Below are 15,052 nucleotides of genomic sequence, written 5' to 3'. Positions count from 1 at the left end.
GGAATAAGCAATATGATCTAAAATAAGTTCCTACTCGCAATATGTGTTAATATTCAATAGTTACACAACGAGAGGGTCAAAATATCAAGTTTTAGAGCCAAAATAAACTATGAAAATGAGTGTTATCAATTCCCCCACACTTATTCTTGCACGTCTCGGGCAAGGAAAGAAAACAAACATCTCCCTAAGTAACTCATATCAATACTTCAAAGAAAGTAAAAGGTAGCTACTTAGGCTTATCAAGTTTTCATAGATCAAGGCATAAAGAGACCCAATTCATACACAAGTCAACAAGCATGGTGATTTCAAGCACATGATTAAACTAAAACTTGATGTAATCCTCACAAGGTATGTGATGGTGGTGCTCTCACTCTCAATAGCATGTAAGTAACTGGAGTTTCCACTCAATGCAACTCATGATGTTTCACTACCATATGCTTGCATGTCTCCTACTCTCCACCACTATAAACACAAGTCTCCATGACTTCAAAGGCTTATCATATCCATGAAGAACAACTCATGTAACAATGAATCACAATGAAGCACAAAGAAACAAGAAAAACAACTGCTTATCCTCTTCCTTCCCTGGATGCGCATCCAACTCACTAAACATCATCAAACACTCCACTTCTAGAAAAATTGTACATCATATCAATGATCTTATTTTTTTTCAACAAAATTTCTCTTCAATGAAAATTTTTTTCTTTTCATTTTTTTTTTGAATTTTTTTTTTTTGGGATTTTTTTTTTTGGAATGTTGTTTTTTTTTTCTTTTCTCTTTTTTTTGTCTTTTTTTTTTCAATGTGAAGAGAATAAAAACCTATTTACAAATCATGATATGATGTGCAATCCATATAAGTCTCTCAACAACACTAATCAAATCTTTCTCAATAAAAATAAGGCTTCAAAAAAAATAAAGCATGGTTCAACCATGGTGATCAAGCACGACCCATTCATGCTATCAATTATATCTTGCCTCCAAATTTTTTTTTTCACTTGTCTCCTCCCCCACACTTAAACTTTGAACTCCATCTTCTCCATCCACCAAGGGAGATCTTCCAAAGACACAATGATATCTATGATTAAGTTTCCTTTATGGCATAATAGCACAGTTGGTTAGACTGTCGTGCTAATAACGTGAAGATTGCAAGTTTGAGACTTGCATGGGTCATTCATATTTTTTTCATTTTGCCCTCGGGACAGTTGGTTAGAGTGTTGTGCTAATAACGTGAAGATTGCAAGTTCGAGACTTGCATGGGTCATTCATATTTTTTTAATTTTATCCTCGGGACATAGTTGAGTTGGTTACGACGACGGGGTAGACTTGCTGAAGTGGCTAAGAATCAAATGTCCTCCCCCGTAGTGGCCAAATTTAGCTTCCCGATTTACCTCCTCACAGATGATCGTGGGGCCAACCGTGTGGGACCACTAGGGTTACAGATTCCATCTTTTGCTGAAGAGTTTCCTTTACACTTCTCTCTTACTTTGAGTTGTAAAATACTTTCATTCATGTCTTTGGCTTGTATCTCCATCTCCAATTACAGCAAGGAACACGGTCTGACTATGGCCCTTGACACGGTCGTGCCCTGTACTATGGCTCTGATGATCAAATTCTAACATGCACTATGGTATGGCCGTGCCCCCTGACACTGATGTGGTGCTTTGAAAAATGATGACGATTCCCTTGAGTTATTAAAAATATTTGTTAATTTTTGATATCTTTAGAAGCTATAAAAGAACCATGGAGCATTGATTTAGAGATATTTGGGATTAGGGGATCTCCCATTCCCTATCAAAAGTTTTCCTATGATAGGGAACCCTAGGAGAGAGTCATCTTCCAAGACTCCGTAAATATTCCATCAACCAAGGGAGATCTTCCAAAGACACATTGATATCTATGATTAAGTTTTTTTATGGCTTATTAGCTCAGTTGGTTAGAGCGTCGTGTTAATAACGCGAATGTTGCAGGTTCGAGACCTATATGGGCAATTCATATTTTTTTAATTTTGCCCTCGGAGCAAAGTTGAGTTGGTTACGATGGGGTAGACTTGCTAAAGTGGGCAAGGATCAAATCTCGACGAAGCTGAGGCAATGCCCTCCCCCATAGTGGCCAATTGCAACTTCCCGATTTACCTCCTCACAAATGATCGTATGGTCGACCGTGTAGGACAGCTAGGATTACGAATTTCATCTTTTATCGAAGAGTTTCCTTTACACTTCTCTCTTACTTTAAGTTGTAAAATACTTTCATTCATGTCTTTGACTTGTATCTCCATCTCCAATTGCAGCAAGGAACATGGCCTGACTATGGCCCTTGACATGGTCGTGCCCTGTACTATGGCTCTGATGACTAGATTCTAATAGTCACTATGGTCTGGCCGTGTCCCCAGACACAGATGTTGTGCATTGAAACATGATGATAATGCCCCTGAGTTGTTAGAAAAATTCATTAATTTTTTATATCTTTAGAAGCTATAAAAGAACCATGGAGCATTGATTTAGAGATATTTGGGATTAGGGAATCTCCCATTCCCTGTCGAAAATTTTCCTATGACAGGGAACCCTAGGAGAGAGTCATCTTCCAAGACTCTGTAAAGATTCCATCTACCAAGGGAGATCTTCCAAAGACACATTAATATCTATGATTAAGTTTCCTTCATGGCCTATTAGCTCAGTTGGTTAGAGCGTCGTGCTAATAATGCGAAGGTCGCAGGTTCGAGACCTGCATGGGCCATTCATATTTTTTTAATTTTGCCCTCGGGGCATAGTTGAGTTACTTATGATGGGGTAGACTTGCTGAAGTTGGCAAGGATCAAATCTCGACGAAGCTGAGGTAATGCCCTCCCCCGTAGAGGTCAATTACAGCTTCCCGATTTACCTCTTCACAAGTGATCGTGGAGTCGACTATGTGGGACCGCTAGGGTTACGGATTCCACCTTTTACTGAAGAGTTTTCTTTACACTTCTCTCTTACTTTGAGTTGTAAAATACTTTCATTCATGTCTTTGTCTTGTATCTCCATCTCCAATTGCAGCAAGGAACACGACCTGACTGTGACCCTTGACATGATCATGCCCTGTACTTTGGCTCTAATGACCAGATTCTAATAGTCACTCTGGTCTAGCCGTGTCCCTTGACACAGATGTGGTGCATTGAAACATGATGACGACGCCCCTGAGTTTTTAGAAAAATTTGTTAATTTTTGATATCTTAAAAAGCTATAAAAGAACCATGGAGCATTGATTTAGAGATATTTAGGATTAAGGGATCTCCCATTCCCTATCGAAAGTTTTCATTTGATAGTGAACCCTAGCAGAGAGTCATCTTCCAAGACTCTGTAAAGATTCCATCTACCAAGGGAGATCTTCCAAAGACACATTGATATCTATGATTAAGTTTCCTTAATGGCATATTAGCTCAGTTGGTTAGAGCGTCGTGCTAATAACGCGAAGGTCGCAGGTTCGAGACCTGCATGGGCCATTCATATTTTTTTAATTTTGCCTCGGGGCATAGTTGAGTTTGTTATGACGGGGTAGACTTGCTGAAGTTGGCAAGGATCAAATCTCGACGAAGCTGAGGCAATGCCCTCCCCCATGGTGGCCAATTGCAACTTCCCGATTTACCTCCTCACAGATGATCGTGGGGCCGACCATGTGGGACCGCTAGGGTTACGGATTCTACCTTTTCACTACTAGAAAAAAGTTAATAGACAACGCGAAAAACGCGTTGTCTTTGTGGGTTAAAAAGCGTTGTAAGAGGCCCTGTTGTAAAAGGGGTCCCTCAACGACAATACTTTTTAAGCATTGTCTTTGTTAACATTGGCAACACTTTCGCAACGCAGAAAAAGCGTTATAAATATTACAACATTTTTTGCGACGCTTTAAAAATGTTATTTTTAATAAGTATGACAACACATTTTGCAACGGTTAAAAAGTATTGTAATTTTGTTACAAATTGCTTGGGTATTACAACGTTTTAAAAAGCGTTGTCTTTTGATTTTTTTAGCAGTAAATAAGAAACCAATATATTTTGTAAATACAAAACCATTGACTACAAAATTTACTAAATGACTTCCATATACAAAAATATTATCTATTATATTTACACAAAATCATTGTTACAGCTTATACAAAAGTTGTAGCATATGTCTATAACATACAACTTCATAACACATGTCCATAACATACAGCTTATACAAAAGTTGTAGCATCAACTTTCAACATCAAGGTACAACTTCAATATACAACTTTCAACACAGAAGGTCCATAACATCCATTGATGGTACACAACACAGCGGCTTCTCTATCACACAACAGCAGGTCCATAACATAAAAGCAGAATAATGTCCAACACAACAGCGGCTTCTCCATCACCAAGTAACAGCAGAATAATGTCTAACAGCAGCAGAAATAGAAAAGGTGCATCACAACATTAGCAGCAGAATAGAATCGCTCAGATACTATTCTCTCTCAGATACTGTAACATACAGTAGGGTTCTCTCTCAGATACTGCAATGCCTTTTCCTTACCTTGGCCAAGCCTGATGAAACCACTAGTAAGATGTAGCATACAGAATCAAACAGATAAGCAACTTCCATGAGTTTAATCACTATGGTTACATGAGACAACAAATCCTTGACTAAGGGACATAGACCTTAATTGTTGCTATCTGATATCTAAATTGAGCTTTATCTGTAACTACATGGATATAAAATAAGAGATGCAAAGTCCTATACTTGAACCTTGAACGTGTTTGTATGCAGGATAGTGGAAAATACCAAACAAAAATAAAGGTGAGCAGGAATAAGTGTGGTGAACTGTTTGAAGGGCCTATGCTATGAGCTGAAGGCAAGCAGCTAACTGATGAATTAGGGTTTTATTAATTTTTAATCGATTTATTTTTGGGCTTTTACATGAAAATATATTTAAAAATGAATCGATTCATTCATATTTGTCCCATATTGCATAATTTGAGGTTTGATATAATTTTTGTGATTTAATGGTGATTTTTTGGCATTAAATGGATTTTTATTGATTTTAGGGCTAAATCGGACCCGACTCGAGCTAAACCGTGGTCAACTCAAGTCAAAATCGTCAAACCGATCAAGCCAACATGGAGGACATGACTTAGATCGAGCCCGATCAAAATCTCTGAATTTTTTGGAAACCCTAGACTGCCCTAGAGCCTGGATCAAGTCTCAGCCGTTGGATTCAAAATGGACAGTCCAGATCTGTTGATTAATCAGAGTATAAAAACAAAAACATTAGGGAATGAACAGTGTTGGCTGCGCACTGTTCATCGTCTCCGCCCCGCGCGTATCCCTGTTAGGGAGCGTAACTCCCGGCCAAGCCCCGTCCAAATTTTCATTCTCCGGCGTGTTTCTGGATTCCCGAGGAGGCTGGAACCGGTCCGTTGGGCATCATCGGCAGCTGGAAGCTCGGTGACGGCGAGGTTTTCTCCGCCGCTGGCACTCCTCCTTTCCTGGCGTTTCCGGCGAGTTGCTGAACAAACCGAAGCCGCGCGTCGACGAGGGGTCCTCCGAAGCTCGCGAAACAAGTCCAAGGTTTCAGCAAACTCATCAGCGCAAGAAGAAGGAGAGAAATTCCAGATTGCAGCTAAACAAACCTGTTTCGTTCCATTCTCTATTTTGAGGAGAGGGTTTCTCCTCAATTCGGTGCTGTGGACGTGAGTAGGCAATCTCCAGCTATTGGCTCGAGCTTCCGAAGGGATTTTCAAGGAGGAGGGTTTCCAAATTGATTCTTGTTTGACATCAAGAAAGAAAACACGAAGAAGAGGAAGATTGGATGAGTTTATGTTTTGTTCAAACTGTTTCTGCACATTGCATTTCTGAAATTCCATTTTGAACTTAGTTAATCAGTCCTTACAATTTTGAATTCTCAAATTATTGTTAGACCATTTGATTTTTGTCAAACTTGCTGTTTAAGAAGTGTTCTTGATCTCTAGATTGAGGTAGCTTAGCATTCGGGTGAATTTTTGAAGCCACGGTTTACTGTTCTGTGTCATCTCATGACTGTTCCGTGCCAAATCATTTTTGTAGTTATCAGAAAAAGCTAGGTAGGTTTAAGCAATTTGATTGCAATTTTAGGATTAGTTGACTAGGTTTAATTGATTTCAATTGTTTGGTTGTTGCTTACACCTCTCGGGCTGTTAAACTCATTTTACCTAGCATGGAGCTTTTCATTCAGCTAGTTTGCCCTAGGATTCGATTTGCATTAGGGTTTAGTTGGCTTTAGGGTTTCAATTTCTAGCATTTTCATTTATTAGTTGATTTTCATTTACATTTCATTCAAAAATACCAAAACCCCCATTTTTATAGAAAACCCCAAAAATACGACACCCAAGCTTGAATTGAACGATTTTCTACTAGTCCTTGGAAAAACACGACTCGAGGCCCCTATACTTCATTTATTTGCATTTATCGTGGGTTTTCGATAAAATCTATAAATTCTAATTTGCAACCCTACTCGTGACATCTAATCTAGGGTTGTCACTAACCTATTTTCTCCATAGCTATAACATGATCCTTTCTTGACAATAACATCCATCAACTCAGCACAATCCAGAAGACAACCCTAAATTTCAAATCAATGAGTCCAGAGAAAAAGCATTTCAATTCTGTAAAAAAAAAATAATAGAAGCAAGAACATTTTGAACCGACCAATTTACCAACTCCTTCACCAAATATAATTTCAAACTCAGCTTGTTTGTATGGTCTCGATACCTGAAGAAATGGAGACTCAACAAGTGATACACAAGAACAAAGGAAAAATAGATATAATAGTTAATATATGTAATTGTTGGGCGCTTACTTTTACTCAATCCAATAGTTTGAAATGAAGTTAACACAATTTCACAATTAACAAAAATGTTTGTTTATCATTTTTAAAGATGGTTTCTATCATTTTCAAAGATTTGGTGTGATAAGAATGACTGTATTTGCTAAACATACTTTGCTTTTCTGCACTCTAACACGCACCCTAATTCCAATATCTTCATCTCCTTTTGCCTGAAAAAAAAAACTAATGAAGTTATTCTAATTTATTAAAGTCGAGATAAAGAGAACTAGAAGTTAATCACTGAAGTCATTCACTCACAGATTTGATCTTTCCAATAGGGTGAATCTCTAGACGAAGTGATGCCATAAAGTTATTAGTGACAATTTACATTTAAGTGAAAACATGTGCCCATGGATTACTTAAAGCAACAAGATATTAGGTTACAGGAAATCAGATAATCTAGCAGATGGTTTAGATGAAAACACAGATCAACAATGATTCTTTAAGTTTTATAGTCAAGATTAACGGCTTCAAATTTCTTTAAAACATACAGGAAGTGTGTTGTAAAGAGCAATAACCTTGGTAGCTGCTAATCAACTGTCTCTAATTTGCAAAGATACAGAAACTCACAAAAATCAAACTATTACTAAGGTAAACAAAGTTCCTTTTTCAGAATCATTATACTTACTAAATCTAAGTAGAACATTAATATTGGCAACTTTTAAAAGTCAATAACAAATAATAGTATAAATGGGGAGAAAAAAACTAAGACATAAAAAATTATCCGAGTGAAACAAAAATTACTTTCTAATGCCATTTCCCCATTGTCAGGTTGGCAGACAATCAAATTTTCTATGTCAACTCCCAATGCCCTAGAATAAGTTGGATCAAAAGCATGCTCTGCATCAACAAGCATGGCATTGCCTCCCAATTTCTGCATATTAGTAGCCGAATACATAGTTGATTCAGTAATATACTTTAGCAGTTAAAAAAAATGTGTCACCTTGTGCTACAAACATTTATCATTTCTAAAGAAACAACACTAAACTTTTAAAGCTATACCTGTATTTCTGCAATTGCATGTAGAGCTAGCGTAGTCTTCCCACTACTTTCTGGACCAAATATCTGTTGAATCAGAAAAGAAAGACAATTTATAATTTCACAAATCACAATAATTCTAGAGCTATTCAATTCTTTAAGCATAGATAGAGAGATCCTTTTGTTTTCCTTGATTGTTATATGAAATAACATAAAACTCTATGATTTACAAATTTATCAAATTAAAAAACTAAATAATATTATTCCATTCTTTTCTAGTAGTTTCTATGTTTTCTAAATTAAAGATAAATGCTCAAGTGTAAAGGACAAAAATTAAAAAATACTAAAAATTAGTAGACCATGACCAATCACTATAGAATTAGACTGATAAATAATGAAAAATGTTTACCTCTACAATTCGTCCTCTGGGAAGACCGCTACCTAGAGCAAAATCTAAAGTTAAACACCCACTTGGAAAAGTCTCTCTGCAGTGAAGATCAATCTTGTTAATCAAATTATCGAAATACAGCAGGCTTTTTACGTAAAACAAGTGAGATATATCAATAGTATACATACACTAAAGCACCACCAGCACTTCCTAATCTTGTAACACTTCCCTTGCCAAATGAACTGTTTATATCATTCATTGTTGCTTCCAATGCCTTAAGCTGCAACATATAGAAACCAACTTATTGTCATGCCAGGCTGACTGTAGAAGAAATGACAATAGCTTTAATAAGGCAGCAAGAGCAGTTGATGTATCATTGAAGGAACAATGATACAACTTTGTAAAATAAATGAAACTAATGTAAGTAAAACTCAATGTTTCAAATATTAGCCAATAACAACTCAAGCACATGCAGACTAGCACAAATCAATAGACCAATTAAGCTAATATCTTCTTATTTATAGGTAAGTCATGCACAACCTTCCTACATTATCAACTTTGGACAAGTTAAGGTCAAAATATGGTGAGCATATATTTGAGTTCAGTTTTCCTTATGAGAAATGCACAGACTTGAGATCCTGGATATAAACCCTCAACGACAATACTTTTAAAAAACCAAGAGATAAATTTTTTATCCTCAAACAAAATTGGTCTGAAATTTATTACCTGAGATCTCAATAGCTGTGCATTTTCCTCCTCCAATTTTGACACTAAAGTTTCAAGCTCAGCAATATATGCCTAAAAACATCAAGTTACAGAGGAAAAAAATTCAAGCTTTTAGGGTCTACCTAGTAATTCAGTGACCAGTCTAACTTTGGAAACCGAGGGCAAACCAAAAACCTATTTTCTCTCCCTTGATCGTGCAGCAGACTCCCTGTTCTTTATCATCCTCTTTTGCCGCTGCATAGCAACCCTATCCGCTGGATCCAACAACGGTCTCTTCCTCCCTCTACTACTTGCCACACCCTCTGCTCCGTTAACAAATTCAACAACCAGATTATCCCACCAATGGATTCGGCCCGCCACCAGCTTGGATGGAACCGGACAGGATTCCGACATCCTCCTCTGCCACCGCCCTTGCCCGCGCCAAGAAGTCCTCCAACGTCATCTCCGACCCAAGTCCCTCCCCGCCCTCGGCCACCCGGCCAGCGGTGATCTCCCGCCATACCTCCTCCACCGTCTTCCCGCCGATGCTCATGAGCGACGCCAAGCTGCTACCCTGTCCCGACACTGAGGCTCCCCCATCCGCCCCCAAGGCGGCGGTGTTCTCGGTGCATATGCCGCGGAAAAGCTCCTCCATGCTCATTGACCCGAGGCTCTTGGTGAGTCTGCCGCCTCCGCTGACGGAGCTTTGGAGATCAGCGACGGGGAGAGAGCAGATGGAGATCTGGTGCGTGAGATTGGAGTTGGCGGAGGATGACGACGCCATCACCCTCGAAGACGCCATCGGGAAGCAACTTGGATCTTCAAGTGGCACCGGCGATTAGGGTTAGGGTTTTCAAAGATCCATGTCTCTCTCCATCGCTGAATCCACATGAAGCACGAGAGACAGAGAGAGAGAGCGATTTATTTGCAGAAAAGATGGACCAAAGTCCAATTTATTGACTTTTGAATCCTTCTTCTGTAAACAAACCAATAAATGCATAGAAAATTTCATGTTGGCACGAGGAGGTCACCGTACGCACTAGAGGAGCACGGGCCTAGAGGAGCACCGCCCTAGAGGGGAGCACGGGCCTGGAGGAGCATCGGATGCGGCTTCCATTCTATCTTCGTCTTAGCCTCTTCACAGCGGCGCGAAGAGGAGCTAGAGGTGTGAAAGGGGCGGGAGAAGAGGAGAGGCACGAAAGGGGGGGCCGGGAGAAGAGTAGCTACTAGCTAGAGGTGCGAGAGGGGGCGGGAGAGGCACGAAAATGGAGCGGGAGAAGAGTAGCTACTAGCTAGAGGTGCGAGAGGGGGCGGGAGAGGCACGAAAATGGAGCGGGAGAAGACGAGCTAGAGGTGCGAGCGGGAGGGGACGAAAATGGGACGGGAGAAGAGAAGAGGAAGCATACGCACGAACAAAATCGCGGACTCGCCCGATAAAAATCCTGGATATAAACCCTCTAAACCCTCAACGACAACCCTCAACGACAATACTTTTAAAAAGCATTTTCTTTGGTAAAAAAACCGCTAAAAGACAACGTTTTCGACAACGGTTTTTTAAAAGTGTTGTGGTTGACCCAAAATAAACGCTAATAGACAACGCTTTCAGAACAAACGTTGTCTTTTAGTTTTAAAAGACAATGTTTTTGAGTAAAAACGTTGTAAATTAAAAAACCACAACGCTTTTGCTAAAAACCGTTGTCTTTGGGGCATTGTCTATTAACTTTTTTCTAGTAGTGTTTATCGGAGAGTTTCCTTTACACTTCTCTCTTACTTTGAGTTGTAAAATACTTTCATTCATGTCTTTAATGTAGGTCTAAAAGGATGTCCACATCTCCACAATGGCATGATATTGTCCACTTTGGGCCTAAGCCCTTATGGCTTTGCTCTTGGGCTCTCTCCAAAAGGTCTCATTCCAATGGAGATATCTTTCATCCTTTTAAACCTATGATCTTTTCCATGTGTTATAGATGTGGGACTATGTTTGCACCTTTGCAACCCAACAATCCCCCCCTCAAACAAAGGACCACAGGCTCCCCTCAAACGGAAAGCCTCCGTTTGATGTCTGAATCCTCGACCCACCAGGACTTCATGCCCAGCCGCAACCAGGACTTCATGCCCCTCGGTCCACTCGACCTACTAGGACTTCCTGCCCAGCCGCAACCAGGACTTCATGCCCCTCGGTCCACTCGACCTACTAGGACTTCCTGCCCAGCCGCAACCAAGACTTCCTGCCCCTCGGTCCACTCGACCTACTAGGACTTCCTGCCCAGTGTCTGGTCCTCTTGATTCAAACACGGGAGCCCCCACTTCCTTTGTTTTTAAGGTTCAACCCACATGGTTAGATCCGGATCATGACTCATCCGGCGGTTAGTCCGGTGAAGAGCGGTTTCGCTCTGATACCAATTGTAGGGTCTAAAAGGATGTCCACATCTCCACAATGGCATGATATTGTCCACTTTGGGCCTAAGCCCTCATGGCTTTGCTCTTGGGCTCTCCCCAAAAGGCCTCATTCCAATGGAGATATCTTTCATCCTTTTAAATTCATGATCTTTTCCATGTGTTATAGATGTGAAACTATGTTTGCACCTTTGCAACCTAACATTTAACTTGTATCTCCATCTCCAATTGCAGCAAGGAACACGGCCTGACTGTGGCCCTTGACACGGTCGCACCCTGTATTATGGCTCTGATGACCAGATACTAATAGTCACTATGGTATGGTCGTATCCCCGGGCACAGATGTGGTGCATTGAAACATGATGACGATGCCCCTGAGTTTTTAGAAAAATTTGTTAATTTTTTATTTCTTTAAAAGCTATAAAAGAACCATGGAGCATAGATTTAAAGATATTTTGGATTAGGGGATCTCCCATTCCCTGTCGAAAGTTTTCCTATGACAGGGAACCCTAGGAGAGAGTCATCTTCCAAGACTCTGTAAAGATTCCATCTACCAAGGGAGATCTTTCAAAGACACATTGATATCTATGATTAAGTTTCCTTCATGGCCTATTAGCTCAGTTGGTTAGAGCGTCATGCTAATAACGCGAAGGTCGCAGGTTTGAGACCTGCATGGGCCATTCATATTTTTTTAATTTTGCCCACGGGGCATAGTTGAGTTAGTTATGACGAGGTAGACTTGCTGAAGTTGGCAAGGATCAAATCTTGACGAAGCTGAGGCAATGCCCTCCCCCGTAGTGGCCAATTGCAGCTTCCCAATTTACCTCCTCACAGGTGATCATGGGGTCGACTGTGTGGGACCGCTAGGGTTACGGATTCCACCTTTTACTGAAGAGTTTCCTTTACACTTCTCTCTTACTTTGAGTTGTAAAATACTTTCATTCATGTCTTTGTCTTGTATCTCCATCTCCAATTGCAGCAAGGAACACGGCCTGACTGTGGCCCTTGACATGATCGTGCCCTGTACTATGGCTCTGATGACCATATTCTAATAGTCACTATGGTCTGGTCGTGTCCCCTGACACAGATGTGGTGCATTGAAACATGATGGCGACACCCCTGAGTTTTTAGAAAAATTTGTTAATTTTTGATATCTTTAGAAGCTATAAAAGAACCATGGAGCATTAATTTAGAGATATTTGGGATTAAGGGATCTCCCATTCCCTATCAAAAGTTTTCATTTGACAGGGAACCCTAAGAGAGAGTCATCTTCCAAGACTCCGTAAAGATTCCATCCACCAAGGGAGATCTTTCAAAGACACATTAATATCTATGATTATTTTTTTATGGCATATTAGCTCAGTTGGTTAGAGCGTCATGCTAATAACGTGAAGGTCGCATGTTCGAGAATTGCATGGGTCATTCATATTTTTTTAATTTTGCCATCGGGACATAATTGAGTTGGTTACAATGATGGGGTAGACTTGCTGAAGTGGATAAGGATCAAATGCCCTCCCCCGTAGTGACCAATTGTAGTTTCCAGATTTACCTCCTCACAGATGATCGTGGGGCCAACCGTGTGAGACCACTAGGGTTATGGATTCCATCTTTTGCTGAAGAGTTTCCTTTACACTTCTCTCTTACTTTGAGTTGTAAAATACTTTCATTCATGCCTTTGGCTTGTATCTCCATCTCCAATTGCAGCAAGGAACACGGTCTGACTATGGCCCTTGACACGGTCGTGCCCTGTACTATGGCTCTAATGATCAAATTCTAACATGCACTATGGTTTGGTTGTGCTCCCTGACACTGATGTGGTGCATTGAAACATGATGATGATGCCCTTGAGTTTTTAGAAAATCGTTAATTTTTTATATCTTTAGAAGCTATAAACGAACCATGGAGCATTGATTTAGAGATATTTGGTATTAGGGGATCTCCCATTCCCTATCGAAAGTTTTCCTATGGCAGGGAACCCTAGGAGAGAGTCATCTTCCAAGACTCCGAAAATATTCCATCTACCAAGGGAGATCTTCCAAAGACACATTGATATCTATGATTAAGTTTCCTTCATGGCCTATTAGCTCAGTTGGTTAGAGCGTCGTGCTAATAACGCGAAGGTCGTAGGTTCGAGACCTGCATGGGCCATTCATTTTTTTTTTAATTTTGCCCTCGGGGCATAGTTGAGTTGGTTATGATGAGGTAGACTTGCTGAAGTTGGCAAGAATCAAATCCTGACGAAGCTGAGGCAATGCCCTCCCCCGTAGTAGCCAATTGCAGCTTTCCAATTTACCTCCTCACAGATGATCGTGGGGTCGACTGTGTGGGACCGCTAGGGTTACAGATTCCACCTTTTACTGAAGAGTTTCCTTTACACTTCTCTCTTACTTTGAGTTGTAAAATACTTTCATTCATGTCTTTGTCTTGTATCTCCATCTCCAATTGCAGCAAGGAACACGGCCTGACTGTGGCCCTTGACATGATCGTGCCCTGTACTATGGCTCTGATGACCAGATTCTAATAGTCACTATGGTCTGGTCGTGTCCCCTGACACAGATGTGGTGCATTGAAACATGATGACGATGCCCCTGAGTTTTTAGAAAAATTTGTTAATTTTTTATATCTTTAGAAGCTATAAAAGAACCATGGAGCATTGATTTAGAGATATTTTGGATTAGGGGATCTCCCATTCCCTGTCGAAAGTTTTCCTATGGCAGGGAACCCTTGGAGAGAGTCATCTTCCAAGACTCTGTAAAGATTCCATCTACCAAGGGAGATCTTTCAAAGACACATTGATATCTATGATTAAGTTTCCTTCATGGCCTATTAGCTCAGTTGGTTAGAGCGTCGTGCTAATAACGCGAAGGTCGCAGGTTCGAGACCTGCATGGGTCATTCATATTTTTTAATTTTGCCCTCGGGGCATAGTTGAGTTAGTTATGACGAGGTAGACTTGCTGAAGTTGGCAAGGATCAAATCTCGACGAAGCTGAGGCAATGCCCTCCCCCATAGTGGCCAATTGCAGCTTCCCAATTTACCTCCTCACAGGTGATCGTGGGGTCGACTGTGTGGGACCGCTAGGGTTACGGATTCCACCTTTTACTGAAGAGTTTCCTTTACACTTCTCTCTTACTTTGAGTTGTAAAATACTTTCATTCATGTCTTTGTCTTGTATCTCCATCTCCAATTGTAGCAAGGAACACGGCCTGACTGTGGCCCTTGACATGATCATGCCTTGTACTATGGCTCTAATGACCAGATTTTAACAGTCACTACGGTCTGGCCATGTCCCCAGACACAGATGTGGTGCATTGAAACATGATGATGACGCCCCTAAGTTTTTAGAAAAATTCATTAATTTTTTATATCTTTAGAAGCTATAAAAGAACCATGGAGCATTGGTTTAGAGATATTTGGGATTAGGGGATCTCCCATTCCCTATCGAAAGTTTTCATATGACAGGGAACCCTAAGAGAGAGTCATCTTCCAAGACCCCGTAAAGATTCCATCCACCAAGGGAGATCTTCCAAAGACACAATGATATCTATGATTAAGTTTCCTTTATGGCATAATAGCACAGTTGGTTAGACTGTCGTGCTAATAACATGAAGATTGCAAGTTCGAGACTTGCATGGGCCATTCATATTTTTTTCATTTTGCCCTCGGGACAGTTGGTTAGAGTGTCGTGCTAATAACGTGAAGATTGCAAGTTCGAGACTTGCATGGGCCA

General features: G+C 40.4%; 1 protein-coding gene, 4 non-coding genes and 1 pseudogene across 5 annotated transcripts; 4 read left to right on the top strand and 2 right to left on the bottom strand.

Annotated features, from left to right (window-relative positions):
* Window positions 1-2,659: 2,659 nt before the first annotated feature.
* On the top strand, window positions 2,660-2,733 carry TRNAI-AAU (transfer RNA isoleucine (anticodon AAU)). The gene has a single exon. It is a non-coding gene; the product is annotated as a tRNA-Ile (tRNA).
* Window positions 2,734-3,404: 671 nt separating this feature from the next.
* TRNAI-AAU (transfer RNA isoleucine (anticodon AAU)) lies at window positions 3,405-3,478 on the top strand. Its single transcript has one exon. It is a non-coding gene; the product is annotated as a tRNA-Ile (tRNA).
* A 755-nt stretch (window positions 3,479-4,233) lies between these two features.
* LOC141826927 (DNA repair protein recA homolog 1, chloroplastic-like) lies at window positions 4,234-8,507 on the bottom strand. The gene is made up of 10 exons (XM_074714249.1): window positions 8,410-8,507; window positions 8,243-8,318; window positions 7,858-7,920; window positions 7,600-7,729; window positions 7,114-7,166; window positions 6,969-7,025; window positions 6,678-6,740; window positions 6,515-6,591; window positions 4,486-4,549; window positions 4,234-4,392 (listed from the first exon to the last, which is right to left on the bottom strand). Exons 1-10 carry the CDS (start codon window positions 8,478-8,480, stop codon window positions 4,234-4,236), a joined length of 813 nt encoding a protein of 270 aa, XP_074570350.1. The 5' UTR covers window positions 8,481-8,507.
* A 325-nt stretch (window positions 8,508-8,832) lies between these two features.
* On the bottom strand, window positions 8,833-9,728 carry LOC141826917 (bZIP transcription factor 12-like; annotated as a pseudogene).
* A 3,669-nt stretch (window positions 9,729-13,397) lies between these two features.
* TRNAI-AAU (transfer RNA isoleucine (anticodon AAU)) lies at window positions 13,398-13,471 on the top strand. Its single transcript has one exon. It is a non-coding gene; the product is annotated as a tRNA-Ile (tRNA).
* A 672-nt stretch (window positions 13,472-14,143) lies between these two features.
* On the top strand, window positions 14,144-14,217 carry TRNAI-AAU (transfer RNA isoleucine (anticodon AAU)). Its single transcript has one exon. It is a non-coding gene; the product is annotated as a tRNA-Ile (tRNA).
* The last annotated feature ends 835 nt before the right edge of the window (window positions 14,218-15,052 follow it).

This window comes from Curcuma longa, chromosome 1, assembly GCF_044706935.1.
Source record: "Curcuma longa cultivar G26 ecotype Majalengka, Jawa Barat chromosome 1, ITB_CL_G26_1.1, whole genome shotgun sequence".
Taxonomy (NCBI): domain Eukaryota; kingdom Viridiplantae; phylum Streptophyta; class Magnoliopsida; order Zingiberales; family Zingiberaceae; genus Curcuma; species Curcuma longa.
This window is presented reverse-complemented; position numbering and strand designations above follow the sequence as displayed.